The sequence below is a fragment of the Telopea speciosissima genome, chromosome 5 (assembly GCF_018873765.1).
Source record: "Telopea speciosissima isolate NSW1024214 ecotype Mountain lineage chromosome 5, Tspe_v1, whole genome shotgun sequence".
Classification (NCBI taxonomy): Eukaryota; Viridiplantae; Streptophyta; class Magnoliopsida; order Proteales; family Proteaceae; genus Telopea; species Telopea speciosissima.
In genome coordinates, this window is record NC_057920.1 from 8,212,965 (window position 1) to 8,240,883 (window position 27,919).

Below are 27,919 nucleotides of genomic sequence, written 5' to 3' on the forward strand. Positions count from 1 at the left end.
TAGGAAGCTAAAAAGTTTATCCAGATCTGATCCATATTTGAAGAGAATCTTTGAACAAAAAGTGGTATATTAGAAAAAGGAAGAAATTCTAATTGGTGGGGGATCTACATCTCTACTTGGAGAAAGGACGGCAAAGTATCTCAAAACTCTATTTATACGTCATTGGATAAGCAGTGTATATCAAATGATAAGAATCATGCAACACCGGCCTGACGGATATATATGCTCGCGTGCCTTATGGCCTTTTGACCTGATAACATATCTGTGGCTCATATCAATTCTATAAGATGAAGCAGTACTTATTGGCAGCAGCGGAAGAGAAAGGAGGTCCATGAATGGACACTTTCACGATCCTTCCATGGATTCATTCCACATTGTTTGAGCGACGAATTAACGTCAGATTTCAATGTCTTGGACACAAAATATTTAGTTATTGAATCAGAGAATGCACGTTCCTTAATCATGTCTGCCTTAGAGTCTCATACATAGGTTTGGGTTTATTCTAATCCCTTTTTTGTCTTAGGGATTGTTTGAATGACACTTCGATAGTTGTATTTAAAACATGTGAAGAGGTTGAACACATCACCGATGTACCATAAGCTAGCACCTATTGTGTCTATCTCTCTCTTCCCTTCTTGAAATGACCCCTTGCTCTTCTGTAATGATACCGCTTCTTGCACCCTCATTGGGGTTTGCCCGCTAGTATACCGTATATGGGCAGTGTGCCTATCCCTCTCCCTTAAAGCATATAAGCTTCTTTTGAAGAATCAAAGGACAACCTTCTCTTCCCTTCCCCTGTTGTACGAGTCCTTGTCTGTCCTTTGAATCTCTTTCGAGGACGACAAAGAAAGAGAATCTCTTTGGGTGAAGAAAAAATTGGTCCTTTATACCATTATTCTTGGTGATTTCTTTGGTATCAAACTGAAAAAGTAGCATCATACCGTAGAGATCTGCTTGTACGGGATTCGTTTAAAATCTCATAGCCATAAGGCTCAAGTTTCCTTTGTTATGATTCGATGGGTTGGATTCTCCTAATCTGCATACCGTTCTAGTACTCTCATTCACCCCCAAAGTGCAGCTCTTTTGGTTTTTGGTAAGGGATTTTTTCGGATTTGAGCTACCAGTGAAGCTTGGAAAGCATGATATGGGTGATACGGAGACTTCATTGTACTTTTGTTACTTTAGTATTGACTTGTAAAACTTCTAAGATTAGTCACACCATTGAACAGCCAAAAGTCGAATGGCACCTTGGTGACAAGGTTTAAGGTACCAGTGTCAAATATTACATTGGAAGGGTGATGTTTTTTTTGGGTGAAAGGAAGGGTGATTTTAAGAGACGTGTTATATCGTATCGTGTTTGAGAGACAAGATACGTTACAAATGCACATGAAAATGGTTAAGAAATGTATGGAAATACTTAGGATACATGCAAAATATAATTTTGAAACATAAATCATTATTAAAATAATAATAATAATATATAAAATATATTGTGTATACAAAAAAATATAGTACGACAAAACAAGTGCATTCAATTATTATATAAATGATGAGGTTTCTTAGATATATTACTGATGCCCAAAAAATATGTCATGCCATGTATCGGCCCCACCAATCACACGTTATTGTCTGCTTTGGCAAATGAGTGTCATGGTTTTATGTGGAATTATTTTCCATGCTTTTACAAAATTTAGGATTTAGATGCACACATCTTTATAAAAATTTTAAAAAAAACAAAAAACCAAAAAAACAAAACTCTTTAATGCAATCATTTAGGTTAGTTTTCTATCTTTGCAGGTTGATTATTCCTAAATGATGATAAAATCAAAGAATTTTAGGTGTCACCGCTAGAGTGATTCTGGATTTTATCATTCCTCGCCATTTGGTGTATAGGATGGATCCATTCCATTTAATATCTTTTATCCATATGACAAATCAAATTTCAACCTTAAATAAAACAAGCATAGATACTAGTAACAAAATGTATTTAAACTCTTCCAAAAATTTTCTCCACCAAACATCCACTTTTTTTGGGTTATTATTATTATTTCCACCTTGTCTTGTAAGAAATCGATAATACCCCCAATGTTCCTCGATACCTTTTACATATCGTTCGAACATCTCAATCAAGGACCGTGGATAAAGGAAAACTCGATCCTTTAAATTTTCATAAACCACAAGGACGCTTTCCCTTGTTTAAGTTTGTTGAAACACGTATGAGTTGGGTTGGGTTCCTTTATAACACGAGTCCACCCATGTCTACTAAATGGCTAGTTGTGAGGACTATGTTTTGTGACTTTCTCATTTGTTAGGTTGGTTTTTGGATAAATTTGGGACTTTTCAAGATGTTTATGATATCAAATTTGAATGCTAAATCCTTTTTTTTTAAACTATGTTTAGACACTGACGAGGACAATATGTTCATATATTTGACTGCAACAAAACTGCCATATGGTAATCAGTGAGGACTGATGGGAGGGAGTTAATGGTAATGTCAGCATGGAACCCCTAGTAATATGATAGTAAAAAAAAAATTAAAGAAATAAAATAAGATGTAACTTGATAACTTTGTCAATTGGACCGAATTTTCTTCAGCCAAGATCAAGGGAGAATCCCTTAATCAAGGCCTTCAATGGTGTCTATGGGGTATAGGGAACAGTGAAAAAGTATTTTTAAATAATTTAAAAATAATTTATCATCCTATCATTTTCAATAGTTTTCTTCACACATTAAAGAATCAAGGACGTCCTTCTCTCCCCTTCCCCTTTGTAGGAAGTCCTTGTCTGTCTTTTGAATCACTTCCAAGGACGATAAAGAAAGGGAATCTCTTTCGGTGAAGAGAAATTGGATCTTTTATGCAACTATGCTTGGTGATTTCTATTGCGACCTTGGTATCAAGCTGAAAAAGTACCATCACACCGTAGAGATTTGCTTGTACGGGATTCTTTTAAAATCTCATACCCATAGGCTCAAGTTTTTGTTGATGTGATCTGATGCCAAAAGGGTTTCTTGAATTGTAGTCTGGTTCAAGTTGGTTCAACCATGTTTTAGTCGAAACATGATTGTTACATGTAAAGTTGGGTCGAAACAGGGGACTTTTTAGAATCGATGGCCATCTTGTCTTAGTTTCTTGCAAAAATGAGATGTTTTTCCATGGGTAAACTAAGGCTGATGCCATTACTGGGGAATTTAAATATGGTGGAGATCAATAAGATAACCTCAGCCACCCCAAGGGATGCGGGGATTAAGAAGACAGACAATTGATGGCAAAACCAGTTAGCTCTAGGGTTTTAGTTCATGGTAGGGGTGTCAATTCCAGGTCCGGTCCGGTAGACTTGATCGAGCCCACCCAGCCCGGCCCGACACGCTTAGTAACTAAGCGATCCCTGTGTGGGGTTCTAGGCCGTCGGGCATCCAACCGGACTGACCGATTCCAGGCCTGACCTAGCCTGCCCAGTTGCAACCCGACCTAGCTCGACCCTTTTAACTTTAAAATTCTCCTCTCCTTCCGTCTCTCTGTCTCCTCTATGTGGCTATGTTTGATCTAGTTATATGTTGTTTTTTTCTCATCATTTTCTATAATGAAAATTGCTTGAGTAAGAGAAGTTTTATTTCATAATTGGTAATTAAATCAGAGAAAATAATGATCAGTTCGGTGTTGTGTCTTATGTTAAGATATTAGAGAATGAATTTTCAATTCATAGAATAGAAGCCGTAGCTTAGCCTGTTAGGCCCCATATCTGATATTTCAATCAACATATTGCCCATTGAACCTGCAAGCTGAACTACTACTACTCCATAGTCCACACATTGTATCTTATCTTGATAAGCCCATTACATTCAAACTTGACTTGTCCAAAATGGATCGAAATAGACAGCTTGAATGGTGCTTCTTATTTTTGGATTTCCTCCTTGGTCCTCTGTGGTTACACTGTTTAGGGTCTGGTTAAGGCCCGTATTGAGTTAAACATGCTAACAGCCTGGTTAAGGCCGGGTTTCAGTGTTGAAACTGATATAATATCAATACATATCACACCATATTGGCCTAAATCGTCAAAAAAAATTAACAAAAAAAAAAACCCTACCTTTTTTACTGATGTCACTTATACATACCAGTATAGCATTGATAATTTGATATACTGATACTAATACTAATACCGATACCTAAATCTATAGCTAGCTCAGCTAGTAAAGTTGTTTGATGTATGAACCCTAAACTCTGGATGAATCATGTTAGTTAATAGTTTTTTTTTTTCTTTTTCTTTTAGGGGGGGTGGTGGGTGGTTAAATACTGCCGTTTGTAGCATAAAAGGATAAAGATTGTATATGGCTGTATTTTTTTAAACAAAACCAATAAATATATGGCTGTATTTAAGGATGCCAATCAGTCTGGTTTTGGTTATTCAGTTCAATGCAGAAGATAAAAAGGAGATATCAAAATGGTACCATACCGAGAACATCATCCTCAGAACAAATGGTTCCTTATTTGGTTTTAGTAAGCAATAGTTGGTATGTTTTTATTGTTTGAAAATCCAGATGTATATATATATAAATATATATACACGAGATACATCATATATAATTATTATATATGTATATTTTTATTAAGTTAACCATTACCAACGCAATTGTTTGGCAGTATTGCTTATAAATTAATCAACCAAATCTAGATTTTGAGATACAAATATAATTATATACTGAGATACATAATATATAATTATTATACATTATGTATTTTTAATTTGGTTCATACATATGTAATTTGGAATGGTTTGGTTTGTATCGAATGGTTTTGCCTTGGATGCCAAAAATGTATCGTACCAAGAAAGATTCCATTTCTAGATATTGAAATCATACCGATCGTTCTTCAGTCTGATCTGGTAAAGTTTAATCCTATCATGTGCCTAAGATTTGATTTGGAATGATATCTATTTCAATTTGGATTCATTTTCATTAAATGATCACAAATAGCTTTTTGTCAAAAAAAATTAAAATTATTTCATTGCATCAATCTGAAATATTTCAAGAATAAGAATTCATTTGGTGGTTCATTTGGAGAATAGATTTACTATAATTCTTTAGGAGAGGGTGATAGTGGAATAATGGTAGTGGCGGTGACAGGGAATCAATATTCCTATGTTCCAGCCAAGGTTTCAAGAAATGGAATCTAAATTGACTGGGCCTGATCCGGATCCCAATTCCAAGTTGAATAACCTGGCAAAACACAAACTCTGAGCATAGGATCCAAATGAAATAGATCGAGCTCCTATCGAGGGAACCCAAAACCCAGGTAGTGCCCAGCGGGCAATCCAACAGCTGGGCTGTACTGGTCACACCCCGACAAATGTCTGATGCACACCAAGATGTATGGCACAGCCCAGCCGTCAGATGACTCCCTGGGCAAATCAGACCAGTTACCCTGACATTTGCTTATAACAGCTTTATTTGCAGCTAAATCATGCTGACCCACCCAAAATTATTTCTCCAAGTGATGCCTAAATGATGCTGCAGCAGCAATGCATTAAAAAGGTGTTTCCTGAAATTAAACCAGATCATTCATTTCATCAGTCCTATTAGACCAACATGACGATACCGATAAAAATTAAGAGATAGCAGCTAGGGATGTAAACGGATCTAATTCGATCGGATAGTAGCATTATCATATTTCAATTATAGTCGGACAGATTCGGATAATATCCTATTGATTTTTAGACAGTTCGGATAATTTTTGAATAGTGATTTTTTGAATACAAGTTCTGCTAAATGGATATGAATACAGATCGAATACGATTTTTCGACTATCCGTTGACATATTTACCATTTTTATGATGAGGGTTAGGGTTGAGACTTGTAACTATCCTTTTTTCTACTCTTCTTAGTCTTTTATTCTCTTATATTTTTTATTTTAAATTTTTTCATAGATATGTAATTCCATGTATCACATTGCATAATACAATATATATAAACCAATAACAAATCTATAAAAAAAAAACATGATCTTAACTTATAAATTTATAAAAATAAAATAAAAAAATCCAATAAGATAACTTAAAAAGATAGACAAACACAGAGTTATATTTCAGATAGATATTTTATTACTGTTGGACTACTAAATGAATTATCGAATAAAAGAATTATCATATTCGTATCCGATTAATTTCCGACGGATTCGGATTCTCCTAAACGGATAAAAACACAAATCAAATATAAATTTATGAATATTCATTTACATCCCTAATACAGGCTATACTCTAAAAAGATGCTTCCTGAATAAAATTAACAAGGTTGAGAGTATAAAATTCTTCAATATGTTCACGCCTTGAACAATGAACAAGGAGCAAGCATTATGAACAGCTCAAGAACTAATTTCACAATGAAAATTAGTAGTCAGTCGTGGTCCTTCGGATCCTCTTGAGCCTTTCTCGGAGTCGGATTTATTTAAGAGAAATTTACTGTTTCCTCAAACTTTCAAATATTACTAACCCCTTCCAAATATTGCTCCCCCTTGCCCCATAGTGCAAAAAAATTTAATACCCAAAATAACCTAGGTGCAAATAATATCCAAAATACCCTTCTTTTCTATTCACCATACTACCCTTAATAGGGTTGCTGTTCCATGTCCCTTTCTTTCATCCAATCTGGACCTTAAAAATCCAGTTCATCCGAGCCAAACACAACGGATTCCTACTACGCAACACCAATCAGTTGCAACAATTGAAGCTTGCTTTCGAGGAATTTTGGAATGGAACCCCCTTTTGCAGTTCTTGGAATTGGACACATCCATTGCATCTATCTTTAGAAACCAAAACAAAAATAACACAAACAGAACAGAAACGAAACCTACAATGCCACGGGAAATGATACAAAATAATGAGGGGGAAAATCGAAATTTATGGGACTCATGAAGATGCTCTTAAATTTTAATGTGTGTCTTCTCGGAGTTCATAGAAAAACGAAACCAAGAATTTAAAAAAGAAAATAAACATAAATGTAATCTAATAAGAAACTCCATTAACCTTAGAACCATGAATTGTGCAACCTTAATCTAATAAGCAACTCCATGCATGAATGTAACATGAGTAAGATCACCTGTGAAAGTAGTAACCGGGAAGGACAAATCAGGAATAAAATTGCAGTTCAATCTTTGTGGGTGTTTCTTGCATAATCCATCTGCTCTGTGGCTCCAGGCATTGGCTCTAGATTCTGGTCAAATTCCTTCATTGATGCTTCTAAAATAACCAGGCATTGCTCCAAACTATGGAGAACTCCCCCACTAAAGCAAATGATCTGTGCGAGCGAATTGGTAGGTAGACTAATAATGTTCACGACATCCCATACCACTAAATTAGCCCTGGTGGAAAATAAAATCTCTCGTCTCTCAATTGAGTGATCTCAGTCTCTGAATTGGCCCCAAGGGAAGCTAATAAAATCTTCCGAACTCACTAGATAGTACCCATGGAAATTGTGAAAATGACATTAAGAAAGATAAAACACAAACCATGAGAGATCTCTGAAAAAACTCAGCACTGATGTTTTGGTTGCAGAAAGATAATTAAAATCTTTGATCTGTGCGACTATTCACTACTTTTTCTACTTTTTTAATTAAGTGAGCCTGCCCAATATTCTAACTAACAAAGCTCAGAAATCTAAATGTGTAAAAATAGTCGAAAATAATTGTGACTAGCTAAAGCCGAGTAAAGATCCAAACTATTAGTGTTGAGTACAAAAATTAATTACTGATGCGTATTAAACAAATCTTAAAAAAACCTCAAGCGAAAGGCTGCAATATCAATTAAAAAAAGCAAGAACGAAAATATATTTCTCTTTCGAAGTTTGATGACTTTGTAACAAGACTAAAACCTCCCCAGAAAGATATCATAACCTAAACTATTGATAACGAACCAGCGGACAAAAAAGAGGAGCACACGGACCATAACCAGTAACAAGCACCCATTCATCACAAGCAAACCCTAACCATACGAAAATCCTAAAACATCACTACAATCCCTAGTTTCTCCAGCTTGAATAACGATCACCTCCGCCACCGCCACCGCCACTTCCGTAGCCACGGTCACCACCACGACTGTATCCACCACCGCCTCCACCACGGCTGTATCCACCACCACCACCGCCCTCACGGCGTCCATAACCACCACCGCCACCACCTCCATAGCCACCACCGCCGCCACCGCTGCGATAACCACCTCCACCACCGCCGCCGCCACCCCTGGTCTGGGCCTGGTTGACGGTAATATTCCTACCATCAAGGTCCTGTCCGTTCATCCCTTCAATAGCATCCCTCATCGATTGCTCATCGCGGAAAGTCACGAAGCCAAAACCTCTGGATCTCCCAGTCTCACGATCGCTGATAATCTGCACAAACAAAAAAAATAAAAACACGTTAAGAAACAGACCTAAACAGAGAGCGAAGATCATTTAATACATGATCTGAACTCAAACCGATCGATCCACGTCTCCTGAAAGACGAAGAAAAAAACATACCGTTTCCGGTGATCAATTAGAGAACATAGAGACAGGTAGTACAGAAAACAGAGCAAGAAAGCCATCCAATATCAGAGAACACAAAAAAGAGCAGTTAGGCCGAATCGATCCATTCCGATACGATCCGATCTACGCATCTGTGAAGACGATGCCTCGTTATAACGGACCTTTGATTCAATAATGTCGCCGTATTGACTGAAAGCCCTCTCTAAGGCTTGGTCATCAGTCACCCATGCAAGGCCACCAACGAAGCAACGGAACTCAACATCTGCAGATGCCATTGTTGAAGAAGAGAATCGGAACAACGAACAAGAAAAAAGGCAAAGAAACCGAATGGGAAACAAAGAACCAGAGGAGGATCAGACTCCACCTCAGAAAGCACGAGAAACCCTAGATCCCAAAACGTTAATTTATAAGCAAGTTTCCGTGACTGGAGCGGAGTGATAACTAGGGTTTAGCTGGTGTTTGCCTTTCAGTAGGGTTGGGTTACTTTAGAGCCGTAGAAGCGGTGAAGATCTCGTTTGGGTTTCAGATATGGACCAAGTTAATGAAAAAGATATTTTAAGATTTGGAGAATATCCGGATCTGGCCAATTAAAGAAAGAGATTAATTGAAAAAGGGGTGGAGTTATAATCGGAACCAAACGTCATCCTTCCGGGATGGGATGAGCTGTATCCAGATCACCAGATGAGAGAGTTGGTAAGGTTGGGTTTGTGGATAACCATGGTTAATAATGTTATAACTTTGAGACGACGTTTCTTCCTCATTTTATTCCTGCAGTGGGGACCACATTCACGTGTAGATCTAACTTACTTTATAATAGAGAAAAGAGATATTTTCTTGGGAAGTTAATTGGAAGCTTACAAAATCCCTCCAAAATATCTACGGGACTGGAATTACTGTTGTACCCTTAGATTTCTTGCAGTTTTACCATCTGTACACCATTCTTGTTTCTTCGAGTGAATGTACTAGCCGGTAGCAGCTATTGTATATCTCTAAAAATATCTCCTAGATTTGTGCCTTTAATTACTCTTTACGGCTTAATCCATCTTTTTTTTTACCAATAAAATTTCATGCTTTGGGTCAACATGCTTTCTTCTTGATCATTATAGATAAGACTGAAACCTAGAGTCATGAGTTTTCAAATTTAAAGGTCAATTCTAAGGTTTTTAAACCTATTTGGGCTGATGCTGGGCTGATCCGATCCATATTTGAATCAGCAGGAATTGATTTGATTCTCGATTACTTATTTTAGTCTAGGTGTGTCAGTTGATCGGTCCGGATTGAATTGGTTTTGAAGAAGTTAAGTTGAATCTGAAACCAAAGCAAGAAGAAAAGTTTCGATTTTAATTTTGAGTTCTTATTGGTTTTTGAATCAGTTTGTCATCGTATTGGTTTCAATATTGATTTGTTTGGGTTCGATTTGACATATATTTGTATACAAAATTATGAAAACAATATGGTTTTTATTGAGTTTTGGGCTGGTATCATGTTCTTATTGGTTTATATAGGTTTGGTTTTGGTTTCAGTCTGATTTTTTAAACCTGATTTCTATTTCTATTTTTGTTTTAGGTTAAGTCAGTTTCATCTGGTTTTAAGGTGTGCAATGCCCCGGCCCAAAGCCAATCAAATAAGGATTGGTTTGTTTTGTTTGGGCTATATCGATTTGGTTTCACTAGTTTAGACTAGGTTTTGACACCCTATGTTGGACGCTACTCTTCACATATAGTGAAGAAGAAATTCCTCCACTATGGGCATTGTACGTGGAGTTGCAATATACAAATTGGTAACTTCACTTATGGAGTGTTTTGTAATAATTCTCGTTAAAATCAGATCTCACTAATATTGAAGTTAGTGGATAATCAATTCATCTATTCATAACAGTATACTCTCTTGTTTTTTTGAATTTAGCCCATCTCCAGGGAGCCCAGCATGCCTAGGGTGCTGCCAGCCATTAGACTGTACCGCACACATCCCTAGACATGCACCAAGATATATATGGTACAACTCGACCGTTGGATGCCGCCTCTCGAGACGATCCCGATCTCTTTTTTTTTTCTTTTTTTTTCTATCGGTTTCATTCGATTTAAGTCTTTAATTTGGATATCGACCGGTTTGGTGCAGCCTGATTTTCAGCCAGTCATGTCATACCACAATCCAAAACCACTTTACCAGTTTAGGCTAGGTTTATTTAATACCCTAACTCTTCAGTCTCTCTCTCTTTTCTCTAATGGGTGGGTCTTTGTATGCGAACTGTGTGGTGCTCCTTCGATGCTCCCATGGCATGACGCGACAAATTCCATCAAACACCGTCATCATATAGATCTCCACCCAGGATTTATTATTTTTTTCGTGCAAAATTACAAAGACTATGAAGGAATCAAGAAAAAGACCCATTAGGGAATCGTTATCCTCTCTTGTTACAGTACAGTGTTGTAACGCATCGTGCGATGTTACAAAGACTATGTGGCACAGTGAGTCCCACATATTGCACATGATCTCTACAGTTGCTGCATGATGCGTACAGCACAGTGCTGTAACAAGAGAAGATAAAAATTCGTCAATAAGGGCTAAGAAGGGCCACACTTGCTAGTAAACAAATAAACAGCTACAAAACACATGGTTTTAAAATCTAAGAGTTTTGATTGGGATCATCCGATTTGGATTGGAATCATCTAAAACTAATCATGATATCCATCTTTCTAATCGTTGCTTCTTGAATTGGAATTAGATCGACTGATTCCAAGTCATTTTCTTGATAATTCATTTTGAAAAAGTCCGATTCACAGGTCGATTCTCGATTCTTAAATCGATTTGATTTTCACCATAAAATAGCTTAGATTCACAATTGCTAAACCAATTCAGATTCGATTCGGGTTGAAATCCTCTTTGATCGATTGCGTTCCAAAATTCGAGTTTTAAAAGATTATACAAAAACTTCTACCCCACTAATTTTTTTTGATGAAATAAAGATACTTAAATTAAAACATAATAGGAACAGTATATGACATACAGGATGATGATATATGTTCAATTCTAGCGCACTGACTTAGCATGCATAAAGAAAATCATATTTCCAAATAAAATGCTAACCGCGCAATGTGTTGCATGACCAAATCAATTGTTGGAAAATATTTTTTTAGGGTGAAAGAATGCTACCTGGGTGCGTGCAGTGAGCTACCCCTGTACCCAGACACAAGGACGACCAAAATAACGACCAAACCCCCATAGAAAGATAAAATTTCATAGGAGCACGATGGTCATTTCGCCCACCCAGCAATGTAGCACATGCGCCTAGGTAACGTCCTCTTTCGTTTTTTTATTTATTTAATTTCCTTATACCCCATATGACGAGGTTTCCAATGCCAAAAGATCCTATTCCTGTATGATCTCTGAAGTCATCATAATTAAAATATGAGCACAACGCCTTTCACATCTTTTGCGATTAGCAAAACTCACTGATTCTCCACTTCTTTTGCATGTATCTAATACTCAAGCACATAGAGATCTTTATCCCATATAATTTTCTGTCTGTCCATTTTATGCAATTCCTCTCATAAGGGGCGAAAGTGATCACTCTACCCCTTCCTATTAGAATGACTTGGGAAAATGGATCGAGCAAAGAAGTGCAAGAGATAATTTTTCTATACCCAAAAAAAATCCAATCCTCCATTCATCCCTGCTTTATTATGCTCTTTGAAAAATCTTTACATGCAAATTTCTTTCTCTCTCTCTCTCTCTTATAAATCTTGGGTTGGGCCTGGCCTTGGCCCAACCTATGCATGAAATTACCGCACTAAAATAACGTATTCATGTGTAAGTTTGGCCCGCCCTGACTCTGCCTGTTGTAGCACAACCTTGGGTTGGGCTAGATTGGCTCAAACCATGTGCGGCTCTAAGGATGGTGGTCAGAACACCCTTGAGTCCAAGACCAAGTTCCAAACTCAAACACTTAAACCTTTGTTCCTTACTTCTTTACCCCTCTTGGGAGATAGAAGGGAACCAATGCATGGTTTCCAGTCCAATGAGATGTCATTTTTGGTACCATATGATGCCCTCTCTTCGACTAAAGTAATTTTCAATTTTCGAACTCGTAATCACTTTAGTGCCACAAACAAGGTGGAAAAGTGAGAATTTTTTTTTTTTGCTTTAAAAAAAAGAAGGTTGCTAGGCTGCGTGGCACATGGCTAGACATTTGAAGGGTAAAATGTTTGCCAAAAATCCTACCCTTCTTGGATGCCTCGCCGTGCTCTCATTGACCCCATGTTGGTGTAGGAGCGGAAAGGGATTAATGCATAGCCATGGAAGTCTTATTCACGATTTGTTAAAAAATGGAGATAATCCAGGTATTTAAAGGGGACCATTGTCCTATCCAATGGATTCGTACGTGCACCACCTTTCGCAAAAAAATAATTAGTGCAATATTTTTGTAAAATAATAAATAATAATGCATTAATCATTAAATAGTAAATTTATTTCCCCAAAAAAAAAAAAAAAACTATGAACAATGTAATATAATAAATAATATAAAACATAATTATAAAATAATAAATTTAGAATTAAGTTTTCAACTAATTAAAATGCATGGTAATTAACCAACGGAATTCTATGCTATCATACATTCTTCTTAAAAATATGTGAGTTTAGTGTTTCTATTTAAATATACGTCATTTTCATATTAGTGTTATATCAATTTTTTTTATACTTTTTGTTTGACCAAATAAATTATATTTTTGCTTCATTGTATCTCACTTTTTTTTTTTTTTTGGGTAAAATATTATCTCACTTCACATGTAATAAGTAAGAGAATTATCAATATCAAGTGCTATTTAACAACTATTTTGAACTATACAAAAATATAGGTTGCTTGGGCTTGGGCTGGTAATGGCTTTCAATCGTGGCCCTATAGAATATCAATGTTTACATAAATATATGTAGGAAAAAAGAACGCTACCTAGTCACATGGAACCTGTGCCTAGACACAGGAACATACAAAATTACTGCATCGTCCCTTTGTAAAATTAAAAAATGTCATCCATGTTGATGCCCTGCGCAAGTTCTCATGGTCCCCGCATTGGTGCAAGTTCCATGTGACCAGGCAACTATCTCTTGCCTATGTATGTACAACCTTAGTTATGTTCTTTGTCGTTGTGTTTTGACCATAGTTCAAGGTATCAGTATTGGATTGGTTGTATCAATCAATATGTATTAGTATTGCCAGTACTCAATACCGATACGATAATGATATGTAGATCTAGTATCGATACCAGGGAAGGTAAAAGGGTCCAAAAAACCAAGGTATCTGTAATTTGAGGGGTAATTGTCTGAACAGGTCTGAGATGTGTATTAGTATTGTTATCGATACCAGCTAAGATCAATACAAATACCTAAGACCATGGTTTTTGCTCGTTTATTCAGGATCGATGATCGTGAGCTTTGGTCAAAAACTTGTTCCACATAAGATCATCCAATAAGAAGTTAGAAAACATGATTACAAATCGTTGAAACTACCCATACCTAACTTTTAATTGTTATATGTTTTTGGGGACTTGGATCTCCTAGGGTTGAACAGCCATCATGCTGTGCTCAACTCCCAGGCCACCATGTTGTATTCCATGCGGATCCAATGATCTGTAGACAAGCTCCAACCACAAGCTCCAACCATTTTGAATTTTGAGCGAAAATTTTGAATTGAGCTTGTCTACCGACCATTGGATGAGTGTGGAATCCAACGTGGCAGACTGGGAGTTGAGTGCAATATGATGATCGCTTAACCCCAAGCCACAGAGGATCAAAATCCATGTTTTTTGAGTAGAGGTTTTCCAACGAGGCCAAGGTATTGGAAACCATACCAATAAGAGGGTGGTAAAAGAATATGTTCAGTAGGGACCCACATTTTGTCTTAGGAGAGAGAGTGTTAATTTGAAACCATGGTTAATTATGTGAGGGTGTGGTAAGGAAGCTTCATTCTTACGGTGTGAGAATCTTTTCCCATGTTTTATTTAAAGGAGGAAATTTTTGTTGGGTTTGAATTACAGGCCCATTAATAGTTTACAGGAGAATTGAAATCTTTTAATCAACCAGGCCTGTCCTAACAATCCAAGCCCATTAATATTAGCATGATACTTAGCATCTAGAGGAGAGGTCCAACTGTTCAGCTTAAACATAAATTGCTCTAGCTTTAATTGAAATGGTTTGGTTTAGGTGCTGAAATGCCTAATTAGTGGGCTTGGATTCTTTACACTTTGCTAGGCTGTAGCTTGAATAATATTTTTGAGCCCATTGGACCCAGGCAGAAGCCCAGAGATTACTGCCAGGATCTGGATCTGCTTACATCTAACCCATTAGTGTCTCAAGCTTATGGTAGTAGCAATCATCCACGCCCCTCCGCTCACCGGGCTGCCTTTGGCGTGGCCGAGCAACATAGTTTTAAACGACTATGTTAATTTTATAGGTTTTCTAAAACCTTATGCTCCATGTGGTTGCTCTTCTTCAATATGCAGTTGATATAATCTTTCCATTTTAGGAGAGGGGAGTGTTATTTTCAATATGCAGGGGAGGGGACAGTGATTTTCCCTTTCTTAGAGGGATATTGGTATCTGGTCTGAAATATCTCCCCCCCCCCTCCTCTTTGTAAACTCATCTCTCTAGAAAACCCCAATGCCAATGGTGTGGGGTTCCTACATGCATGTTTTGGATTTTTTTTTATCAATGAAATAAAAAAAATTCTCCCTAATTTAGTAAACATATCTGCGTCATTACAAGTCGTGTTAATTTCATAGCAATATGACTTCTTCAATGTTATTATTAATGCTTAAAGAATAATTAGAAAAAAACAATTTATTTGCGGTATTCTATGAATCACTGAGAAAGTAAGAGAATAAAATCTCATACATGGTAGATCATACAATTAAAGTAGGCTGTCAAATTCGTGTCGGGTTCCTCTTCAATGAGGAATCCACCCAATGAGTCATCCGACTGTTGGGTTGGTCTGGCACGCATCTCTGCTCAGATATATGTGCCAGCCCAGCCCAGCCCAGCCCAGCCGTCGGATGCCTCATTGGGCACTCCTTGGGTGGCAGGTTCATTGGAGAGGAACCGGATCCACCAAATTCAACAATTGTCCTATCCAAAGAATCCCCCTATGATTCCAATAGTCAAGATGCGAATCATGTTTTCCATATGATCCAAGATAAATGCTATCAGGACAGCAGAGACATAAGAGCCCATTTTCTATTAAGCAATGTCCAAGTGTCTATATATCAGCCGAGTCCTGGGTCTAGGCCCATGGCTTGACCTTTGGGTAGATGCTATGTATCCAAGCTCAAGGCCAGAGGGGCCTTTTTGGGCTTGCGAGCCCTTGTAATTACATAACCACAAATGTCTAAGTATGTTTAGGGAGAAAGTTCCTCACAATGCTAGTGTGGATAGAAATCTACAGAAAAGTATCACCTGCAATTCCCTACCTGGTCCAATTCCCTAGTGCCTGTAATTAGGGATGTAAACGGATCGGATTCGGATCGGATACGGATCGGATGTGATCGGAGCCGGATATTCCCTGGTCGAATACGGATACCTCTAAACGGATTCGGATGCGGATCGAATTCGGATTTTCGACCATCCGTTTACATCTCTGCCTTGTGTAACCCGGACCTTCCTCCCCCTAGCGGATACAATTCACTCTCAATCCATATCTCTTAGATCATGATTCTCTTTTCATCATATTCTAGAACTTATTTAATCTTCAAAAACCCTTGAAATCATTATTTACTTAATTTTTTATTATTAAGTATTCGGATTTTTTTTCGGACGAATTTTAATCGGAGTATTCGGATTATTTTTCGGATATCTCTAAACGAATACGGATGCCCCTAAACGAATACGGATGCGAATTCGGATTCGGATTTCGGTTATCCATTTACATCCCTACCTGTAATAAGAGGGGGTTGGACCCCACCAGGGCAGGGGTGGAATGGTCATTGCGCCCCCCACCTTGTTAAGGGCACTGGACTAGACAGGGAATTGCAGGGGATAAAGATCCATAAATCTACATACCACACCAATGGTAGTGCAGATAATGACATCATCCATATGAGACCCACTTGGATATGAATAAAAGAGAGAGTATCAATATGGACTCCACATTTCATTGTGCGAAGATGCACGTTGAATCTATACTCCAACATCGTGCATCTCTTTTTTCCATATGTTTATCATAAAAAAAATATTTTCTTCCCTGTCACTATGCCTAGTGAAGTTAAATATAACGTTTCATTATTTGCCACATGACAGTATATGAGTTAGTCCATCTGATAGAGGACAAGACAAACATCTCGTTGGTACAATTTTAGTTTAAAATAAGTAGATGAAGTAACTAAAATTATAAAAGATGTTATTTTATGTTTTATATTCATCTTCATTTGATGACATTTTTATAATATTACTAAAACTTTGAATCAGAGTTTGAGCAACTTACTTTAGACTAAAATTTGGTCATTGAGATGTCCGTGGTGGGATCCTCTATCAAATAGACTAACCCACGCACATGTAGTGCATGCTAGTGACAAATAATAAAGTGATATACTTCACTAGGCATAGTAACGCCTAGAAGAACCCAAAAAAACAAACAAAATATGTTATTAGGGAGGGAGGGTGGGAGGAGCCTAAATATGTTATTAGAGAAGTGATAATACTTTACTAGCCACAGAAAAATGCACCAGTATAAACAAATGGACTCAAAAGGCAAAGCAGGTGGTTTAGTCCGTGTGGGCCATGGTTAACTGCCCCTAATAATAATGGTGACCATGTCTGATCATGTGTGTTGGCACGTTGAGAAAGATTAAAATGGCCACAGTTGTTCCAAGAAGGCAAGAACCATGACAGATTTGCAAGTCCATTTTAATCCTGCAAATTAAGTACATGAGAAGAGTACATTATGCCTGCCCATAATTGGAGGAAACCGCCCAAACCATCAATTAATTGAAAATTCAAGACAAAAATTAGAGACCATATTTAATGGATCTTGTTTATGACTAAATTAGTTGGATTAGGATTGTTTAGAGGTGGCTAAGCTTGGCTAAGTGACCCAAATTACCAGCCTTTTCTTCTTATAGAACTTTCAAGACTTGTGCAAAACGGCAATGTGAAAGTTACCAAATTCAATAGCTTTTCCAGCATACAAAAGCTAGAATTTTTATTGTCTCAAGTGCGGTGCACTGCCCAGTATACCTCCCTTGTCCTAGAAGCTACGCCCATCCCGGCCTCATAAGCCCACACAATAAACCTTACGACCTCATTGTTAGATCTTACACATACATGTACAGTTATCATTGTTTGAAATTAAAACAGAGATCTCAACCAGAATGCGAAGGAAACTCCACAGCTATGCCTTGCTCTTTGGTTTGGGAAGTAGTTCAATTAATAAGTATTTGAGAATCTGTCCAAGCATCCTTTATTTGATGTTATGTTTGATTGACCAAAAATATATAGCATTTTCTAAAGGGAACTAGAAAAGGAAGTTTTCTAAGGAAAAATATCACCACTGAAAAACTTTGGGTTTCTAGAACACAAACCGATTGAATGTCCCTTTCACCTTCCTTGCGTCGATGTGTTTGGGTGTCTTGGGATGGGCATTAGGACTAGTGGGATGGGCATTATCGACTTTGTACAATAGGAGCAGGGTAATTATAACCCTAGATTGGTGGGTGAATGCTACTCCATGTGTGGCAAAAAACTTACGCCAAAATGAAACATAAGCTAAAGCTTGGTTCTACCTATCTAACTACCCAATGAGAATTTAATAAATACAACTATTCTTACAAAAATAAATAAATAACTACAGACAGGGGGGAGTCGGGGATGGAGGAGGGAGGAAATGGGTGCTTTATGAAGACAGGAGAATCGAACCTATGACTTCCTACAAGTCGTATTCCACGATAAGGCACCAACCAACTAAACAAGCAGCTGTCTTCAGCTAAAGATTGGCTCTTGCATGGTTCTCACTTTTACACAAATGATCCGTGCGGATCTTTCATGCAAAGAAATGCCTAGACAGAGACTTTGAGAGGGGAATCCAAAGAACACACCAATCATTGGTCATTCCTTTGAATTTTATGCATATTCATTGTATCCTAAGTCCAAGTCCAACCTTTCATTCAAGCTTTTCTTTATCTTGATTGATAAGTGATAAGGACACACTCTAATTAGTGTAAAAAAATGAGAGAGAGATGCCATATGGATATTGTCCAAATACATTTGCATCTAGATCTATAGAGTCGAAAAACTTGAAAGATGCCTATGGATATTTTGTCCATTTGCAGTTGGATATAAAACCTGTGATACAAATCAATTCTGTAGTTGTTCTCATCAGTTTCTTTTCTCTCTTGGATTCTTGATTACACTCAACTTAGGGTTTAATTAATTATAATCCCGATGTTTACGTGCGAGTCCCAAAAAATAATTCTTCTCACACATCTTTCTGTAATTTTTGGTGGAAGTTTTTTTTTTACATGCAAAGAAAAAAGAAGAATTCATTTACCGTGGGTGAAATAATTTCTTGATTGAATTTGGATTATCATTACATTACTATCCCTATTGACGAAGTCAAAGTTACCCTCCCTTCTTGTCATTTGGTTGTAGCAATGCTCATGATGAAGGGACAGATGAAAGGAATCTGTCTTTTTTTTTTGTAAGACTAATTTTTCCTTTAACACGGGTGGAAGAAAGCAAGAAAAGGTATCAAAAGGGTATTTTGAAAACATGCTAAACCCCTATTGGGGTTTGGAACCGTAGGATGATGGGTGAACCATCCCAATGGGTAGAGGGAATTTCTCTCTCTTTTTATTTATTTATTATTATTAGATTTTCCTTTAGTCATCTCTTCACCATTATTGATTGGATCTTCCTTATGATTGGACTATATGAAGGGTTGATAATGTCATCATCAAGAGATCAACTTCTACCTTGGTAACTAACGCCAATGTTTATCCAAATCGGTGGTATGGCCAGTAACATAACGACAGATGGTATTAAAGTCTTAAAAAATAATAAAAATCAATATCAATGTTGATCGATATCGATACAAATATAAATCATCATGATTATACGAGATTGAAAAAATGCCCTTCCGTAGTTCAATCAAGAGTCTGGATCAGTAGTTCAATACTTGTGTTTACTTCTAAATAATCTTTTTCTTTATATTCATAATGGCATTGAGTGAGACAAGTGTCAAGCATTTTTCATACGTGCTGCAACATAGTTAGAGTCTCCAATCAATGGGTTAGATTCCACTCATTCCACGAGAGAAAAGATCACCATGGGTGAACTGAGATGGACCTTTATCCGCTGCTGTAATTGGAGCGCAGCTATGCGCATCGTGAGGTGCAGTAGCGGCCATGTGCGCATAGTGGGGCCCGCTATGCACACATGGCCACTACTGCACAGCACAATATGCACAACAACGCTCTAATTACAGCAGTGGATAAAAATTCAACTGAGATTGGTTCTCATTTTTATTGATCTCGATGGGCCCAACCATTTGTTGGAGAGTGAACAAAGTACCTTTTTTTTGTTTGTTAGAAAGGTTGAGTAGAGACATTGGGTCCAAAAATCCCGTCTGTCCTGCCAATGCACCGTTTGAGATTGTTTTTTAGAGATTAAAATCCCCTACAATTCCTTCATCTTTTGGTGTCTTGCAATTCGGGCGTGAGAGCCCGACATGTAGAAACTAATTCATCCAATGGTGTGAGTTCAATTGATCTAGTTTTTTTTTTTGTTCCTTTCTTCTCGAGCTCGGCACCGGTGATGTCACATCTTTCACGTATTGAACTCTCAAGTCCAAACTGCAAGGCATGTAACGTTTTTTAGAGGCTCATGGTGAAAATATTTTTCTCACTTGCTATTTTAAAGGGAGTGTAGAACTTTACATTTTCATTTGAAGGTTTTTCTTATTGGCAACCCTCAATTTGTCAAATAATTTATAATCTGACTTTTTTATATGATATATAATATTTTTTCGAAAAGAATAATTGTATCGCTTCACATGTGTATTCGAAAAATGTGCATAACAATGACACTTTTTGATAATGACATAACCATATGTAATTTTAACTTATTTTTTGCTTTGTGGGGAACATGCACCAAAGCATCAACAAGGTAGGCATTTCCACCTTTCATGGGGTTTGGGGCAAACCTTTCACCCTCTATGTTTGGGCACAGCAACCTGCACGCTTTCTCGTAGAAACCATTTCTCTTTTTTTTTTTTTGTAAAAAATTATGTTGAACTCTTCTATTAAAGAACTTTTGAAAATAAGACTGAATGACACCTCTTTTTATTTGTCCTTTGTTTTATTTTCAAAAGTTCTTAGTTTTCAAAAATAATTTGAAAATGATATATCATTAAGTCATTATAAAAAGATGACATCTCTTTTTATTCGTCATGCACATATTTCAAATATATGTGTGAAATGACAATATTTACCCTCTTCGGAAAAAAATGTGTGTATTCTAAAAGGACAAAAAAGAAGAGTAATTTATACATACCACCTCTGAGGTTTAACGGAAGTATGATTTTACCCCCAGTTTTGGATAATTTTGCATACCCCCTTGAGATTTACAAATGTTAACAAATACACCCCTTCCGTCAGTTTATGATTAACAGTGTTAAAAACATGGGTTGAAATGAAAAAATTATCCTTGAAAAAAAATAAAAAAAAATGCAACTCACGTATCTCGATCCTCAAAGAAACCTACTCTGAAATCAACCAAATTGGATGGTAACTGTAATAGATTAGTTGAATCAACTAATACACTATCAACCTCTTCTTTTTTTTGTTTTAATTTGTTCTTCTTTTCTGGGTTTTTGTTTGATTTTTATCTATCAATCACAGATTTTGGATTCTTGATTTTTTATTCCAACTCTCTTCCAGTAGTCAATAATGGAAGAAAACGAAAACGATACCCGAGCTTGTTCGGTCCAATATGATTGGGTTTCCCTGGGTTCATACTTAACAGGCCTGATCCTTTTCTACCTTCCCATACAATCCATCGTCAGAGCTAGCGTAGTCTGCAAGCTCTGGCGCTCCATCGTCACCTGCCCATCATTCTTCGCCCGCGTCTTGGGTTTCCCTGGGTTCATACTTAACAGTCCTGATCCTTTTCTACCTTCCCATACAATCCATCGTCAGAGCTAGCGCAGTCTCCAAGCTCTGGCGCTCCATCGTCACCTGCCCATCATTCTTCGCCCACGTCTCCTTAGCCAAGTAGCCCTGGTTCTTCCTCTTCGACCAAAACAGTATCTTCATCAAGAACAACCGAGCCTTCGCCTTCGACCCAAAAGCCAACGAATGGATCCGCCTCCCTTCCAACCTCTGCCCCAGTCCTTGCCAAGAAGAATCCTTCCTCGGCTCCGGTGGTTTCTTTTTCACCACCACGTCTTCCACCACTTCTCGCTTCAGCTACTCCCCTATCCTCTGCGGTTTATGGCGTGAGACCTCGCCGCTCAGGTTCTGTCGTTGTAATCCCCTCATTGGTGTCTTTGACGACGAGTCTGGTATCTCTTGGTTCATCGTCGTCGGCGGAGTCAAATTCATTGGTGGTCTTGTTGACATTGATGACCTCTTGGCCGTCAAGATCTATGACCCTAGGATTGACACCTAGGAGCTTTGCCCTCCATTGCCGGCGGATTTCAGATCTAGAAACTCTTCTCGGTGGCTCACATCTGCTCTATTCAAAGGAAAATTCTTTGTCTTTGGCATCTACTCCTATTTCATTTCCTCCTTCGATCTGATGTTTCATTTATGGAGCGAAGTGACAACGCTGAATCCACCTGGGGTGATGTTCTCGTTTTTGCTGGCTTGCACGGACCAGCTTGTCATCAACATTGATATATTTTCCTCCCTCACAAGGATACCTGCAACTCATCTTCCCCGATTCAATTAGGGCAGAAGCAGAAGTGGAATGGGGAGAAAGACAAATTGCAGGTGTTTAGATTTGGTGGTTTTCCCCAATTTGAAACCCTAAATTGCTAAGGACAATTTTGTCAGTTTACATCGTATTTTTAACGGTGTTAGTCATGAATTGACAGAATGGGTGTATTTGTTAACATTTGTAAACCTTAGGGAGGTACGTAGAATTTTCAAAAACTGAGGGGTAAAATCATACTTTCGATAAACCTCAGGGGTGGTATGTGTAAATTACCCAAAAAAAAATTACAAATGATTTGACACTTTGAGGAATGTCAATAAAAAAATCCTTTATCTCAAACATAAACATTTGTTGTATTTATTTGCAGTACACATAATACATATACTTAACATTAAAATGCACAAGAAGCCTCCACATACATCCACATGTCAAGTTTTTGGATTAAATAGAGTTTGCCACATGATAAGATAAAATTTTAGAAAATGATGCAGTTTAAATTCGGCCCAAACTAGTTTAATGACTGTACGAGTAAAAAACTCTAAGCCATGTAGTTGATATGAACCAGCAATTAAATTTAACATGTGAGAACTCTAAGAAGAACTAGCCCATAAGTTCAATTTCTTGAATTTTCCATATCATCCTTCCATGTCGTTAAATTAAGAAGCCTAATATTCTAGGCTTAACCACCAAAAAACAAAAAAAAAAGGGCTGAGAAACACTAAGATAAACTTACATTGGAATAAATGGTTGAATTTGAGCATATAAGTATGTATCCCAATGTAAGTTTATGCACATTTACAATATTCTAACAAACGCTATGTACTTCCTCGTAATCTTGGATTTTCATAATTCTATTTTACCACTTGGCAAACTCTATTTGCTTTGAAACTTGAAATGTGAGCAAAATTTGGGTTCTACCTGACATGCCACATAGTAGATTTTTGGATCGATGAGATAAGTTAATCTACTTGGCCAAGCTAACCATATATACTTTGCCCTGTTTACAAATAGTATTAGTTATATAGATTATTTATTTTAAAATTTTGAGTATATGGTGATTTATTGTAGTTTAAAATTTATAATGGAAATGGATATCTAGAAAATGTTCTATAATTAAATATAACAGTATTTTTTTTTTTTAATCTCATCTGTTTCTCTCTCTCTTGGAAGGTGGGGTGGTGTTTGAATTTTATTCCAAGTCATTGGCTATAGTCATGTAATCCACACAGAAGATCAGAATCAGAATCTTCCCTATTTGTAGTTACATAGGGGATGAACCAAGACCCAAAAAATCTATTGCAGCTGGCTCCTTATCTAATTAAAATACAAGGGGTACTCAGACTTTGGATGTTTTGTTAGATACTCTTGTTTCTTGTTTTGATTGTTCATTAAAAAAAAAAAAGTTAAAATACAAGGGGAATAAAAGAGAGGTGATATGTCTTCAAAAGAAAAGTCCTGTAGGAAGAGTGTATCGCTCACACTCAGACAAAGTGGAGGGAGAATGATCGCCTTGCCCCCAATGAAAGGCAGAAATTTTGCCCCCAATGATGCCAACATGCGTGCTCTCACACTCCCCCACAGAGAACGCCAACCCATATCTTTATTTTATCGATAGTTTAATTTAAGGTCAAATGAATGTACTTTGTAATGAATCTTAAAAATACAAGACCAATATTGCAAGATAGAAAAAATTGAGAAGGATATCATGTCTTCTATAGAAATCATAAATATAAACGGCTAAATAGTAAAAAAAATTTCCGAAGAAGAAAATAGACACAAGGAATTACATTACATGGGAGAGGAAAACTATTTAAAGAAGACGAAACAAAATAAACAAAAGGGGCTACATTACAAGCAGAGGAAGACTTTTTGAAGTTAAATAACAAACAAACCCATGGGACTAGATTCAAAAGGAACAAAATCCTAATCAATAGTTTGGCTCAACTTAGAATCAAATCTCTAGAAATAATGGGTCAGTACAATTGTTGAACTAAATAACTAATTAGTTGTGTACTTCTGATCTTTGTGTTTTAATCATGTTTTTTGTTAGCTAGAAAGGAATGCTTTTACGGCGGTTGAAAGCTGGTTGAACCAAGGAATCAGACCAAGTTGGTTTGATGCTTATTAGTCCAATTATCAAAACTAAGTTTGGAGATAATTAATCTAGAGAAGAGAAGGTTTTCAATTAAATACGTGGACATAATTAAAGATATGTATGATAATGTGGTGACTATTGTAAGAATTGTAGGGGTCAAAATAGTGAGTTCCCAAATACAATTAGATTACACCAATGATCAATTTTAAGTTTTTATTTGTTTGCGATTATCATGAATGAATTAACCAGAGACATACAATATGGTGTTCCTTGGTGTACGTTTTTTGTTGATGATGTTGTCATGGTGGATGAGTAGGAACAGAGATTAACGTTAAGTTGGAGTTATGAAAGATCAACCTTGGAATTAAAGGGCCATAAGATAAATAGAACAAAGACAAAATATATGGTATTTTACTTTTATTACACTACGACGATTAATGATACGGTAACTATTGAGGAGAGAGAGAGAGAGAGAGATTCCACGAAATGATTATTTTAGGTATTTGAACCAATCATGAATATAGAAGATGAGATAGAGGATGATATTACTCATAAAATTAAAATAAGATGGATAAGTATTGTGTGACTAACGTAATCCTTTAAAATTGATGTACCTTTCTTTGAATAATGCCAAAGTTCTACCAACTTTGAAAGTTTTTTTTTTGGTAAACAACTTTAAAAATTAGTGATGTTAAAAATAATGGGGTCCTACATCACTAGACAAAAATAAAAACACTTAATGAGACTATTTGATAAGTTTTTCAGGCTACCTAACTGAACATTCATTTTTTATAATTTATGATAAACAAATGCATGTTTTACACCTCATTTTATCTTTTTCACTTTTCTCCATCGGGACAAACAAGGCCAATCGAGTGAAGTCGTTGTCCCTTGTTCGAATCCACAACTCTTGATCCACCCTAGGCTCCCATCTAGAGATTCCTTGTTGGATCACCACTGAAGGAGCTATCGTACCGTGTGATTAGAATCAGATGGCATGATCTTGACCCTCCAATCTTGAAATCAACATGAATTTTCAAATATTTTCGAGAAAGACAAACAAAAGTCTCCCCAAGTCTTAGCACCCAACATGGGAGTACAGACAAGATCTGATCCGATCACAAGTCCCATTTCCACCCACTTACAACATGCAAAAGAAAGGCAAAGTGGTACACGTAAGCAGTGTAAGTGGGAGTTGACCCAGGTCTACGCTTGTCCACTTCCCAAGTGGAATCAAAGCTAGACGCGGAAGCTGTCGGTCCATGTAAGATTACGCGTTGGAATTCATGCCCGGTCAGCAATCATCTTCATTCTCACATTTCCACGTGTGCTTTTCTAGTACTCTTAATTTATTTATTTATTTATTTTTTTGGTTGATAGTACTCTTAATTTAACTACCACTTATACGTTGACGCGTCGTGTTTCATTATTATTTTCGTAATTGGATAGCGACTCCGATTGATAAATCCAAACCCCAAACAATTTAAGAAAAGAGAGACCGAGAGATATGTTTGACCAGGACATAAATATGGTGAGTGTACTGTGTGTGTTGTTAACGTATTAAAATCTTCTTTAGTACTGGTGGGGCGGTGGAGCACGTCTGGCGGCACAGTAGAGGCCATGTGTGCCATATGTGCCATTGACCTCTATGATGCCATCGGATGTGCATCATCGTCCCATCGGTACTGCAGAGGATCCTGGTCCATTGTTAACACCCCAACACGTTCTTTTGTCAACTTGTCTAATATAGGGTCTAACAATTCTGTTTTTGGGTAATGTTTCTATAGAAAAGACTTTTTGTATTTCTGGCCAAAAACACGTTTGGTAATGCATAATAATATCTAATTCTTCGTTAAAAAAGAAATAAAAACACGTTTGTTATGTACAATCATTTATGTTTCTAGAACTTCTATAAACTTTAAAAAATGCCATTAAATACCCAAAAATTTGGTGGAAGTGGAGGTGACAGACCGGCGGTGGAGGCGGTGGAAGTTGCAGTGTTGGCGATGGTGGAGGTACTGGTAGCAGTGATGGTGCGGTTAGGGTGGTTGAAGTTGGAATGTTGGATTGGAGGTGGTATTTTATTTTGAATATGAAATTACTGCTTTGCACATCAAAGTAACCATGTGCTCATTAAAGAGCAGTTCTCCTCTTATGTTTTCATATTTTTTTGGATAGAGAAACTATCAAATTAGGGATGAAATTTTGCTGTAACACTTGCAGCAGAATGTCGCCAAGGAAATGAGATCTTTAAAAGATATTTTAGAAAATACTAAAACCTAAAAGGGTACTTATGAACCCAAAGAAGTCAATTATTACATATTTACATTTCCTTGGCTGCTAGCAGCCCTTAGTTAGTAAGTTCGGGAACGACAATTGAACGGGAACAGATACGTACGGCAATTAAACGGATTAGACGATAATAATACTTTTCAAAAATCCGGCTTCATAAAACGCATACGATAATAATATGATACGCATTTAATGCGGGTATAATACGACATAGACGGCAATAATACTTTAAAAAAAACGGATATATATTCATTATATAACATGCATTCACCACCTAATAAACAAAATAATATCATGATTTTATGAACTAAAATAAACACAATAATATAATATGCTATATAACATCTCTAAGATTATCATTTAACATACCAAAATATCAATAATCTACAAGAAATAAATGTGGAATGTCTGAAAATGAGATGAGCAAGTTGATTACCTTATCATTAAATCATCCTTCCAACATAACATTTCTTTTTATCTACAATGAGATAACCATATATTTTTAACCAGATGTGTTCTTGTGAAGGGGGATGAGTTCCCACTAATTAACCAACACAAGACAAGAGGGAGAGTTCCAGATATGGATCTCCACTGTACACATTAGCTACAAGAGACAGAAAAACAAGAATAAAATAGAATAGAGATTGAGCCGTTCTCGCCAATATCACACCAGATTCATTTGCTTCACTACTACCATCAAAGTTCAAAGACCAGAGAAACAAGAGGAGAGTACAAGACTTAAGTGCCGCTTTGTTGAACGGAGATGGGGAGGATGATTGGAGATGGAGGGCGGCTACTCTTGCCTGCTACGGTTGGATGTTCAACGCAAATCGAAAGAGACGAAAGGGAAAGTGAAATCGTTTCCCTAAATTATAATCTTTTGGGTATTTTAAAAAAAAAAATAAAAAAAAATAATACACGTATTATACAAGTATAATACTCGATCAATTAAAAAACATATTTTTTTTATAAAAATATGGGAAAATACGGAGACAAAAGTATTATACGTTCAAAAATTTGAGTATGCATATAATACGCATATTATACACATATTTACTAACTAAGTAGCAGCCTAGTAGGAACGCATCAATTTTTTTTTTCAAATTA

At 36.9% G+C, this 27,919-nt stretch overlaps 1 protein-coding gene and 1 pseudogene across 1 annotated transcript in view; one reads left to right on the forward strand and one right to left on the reverse strand.

Annotated features, from left to right (window-relative positions):
• Positions 1-7,797: 7,797 nt before the first annotated feature.
• Positions 7,798-27,919, reverse strand: part of LOC122661366 (glycine-rich RNA-binding protein GRP1A-like) — a 28,242-nt gene continuing 8,120 nt past the window's right edge. The window contains exons 2-3 of the mRNA XM_043856737.1: positions 8,670-8,814; positions 7,798-8,373 (exon numbers count right to left, since the gene is read on the reverse strand). Coding sequence (XP_043712672.1) covers positions 8,008-8,373; positions 8,670-8,783 — 480 coding nt within the window. The 5' untranslated portion in view covers positions 8,784-8,814 and the 3' untranslated portion in view covers positions 7,798-8,007. The remainder of the gene's footprint in view (positions 8,374-8,669; positions 8,815-27,919) is intronic.
• LOC122661834 lies at positions 21,438-22,440 on the forward strand (annotated as a pseudogene).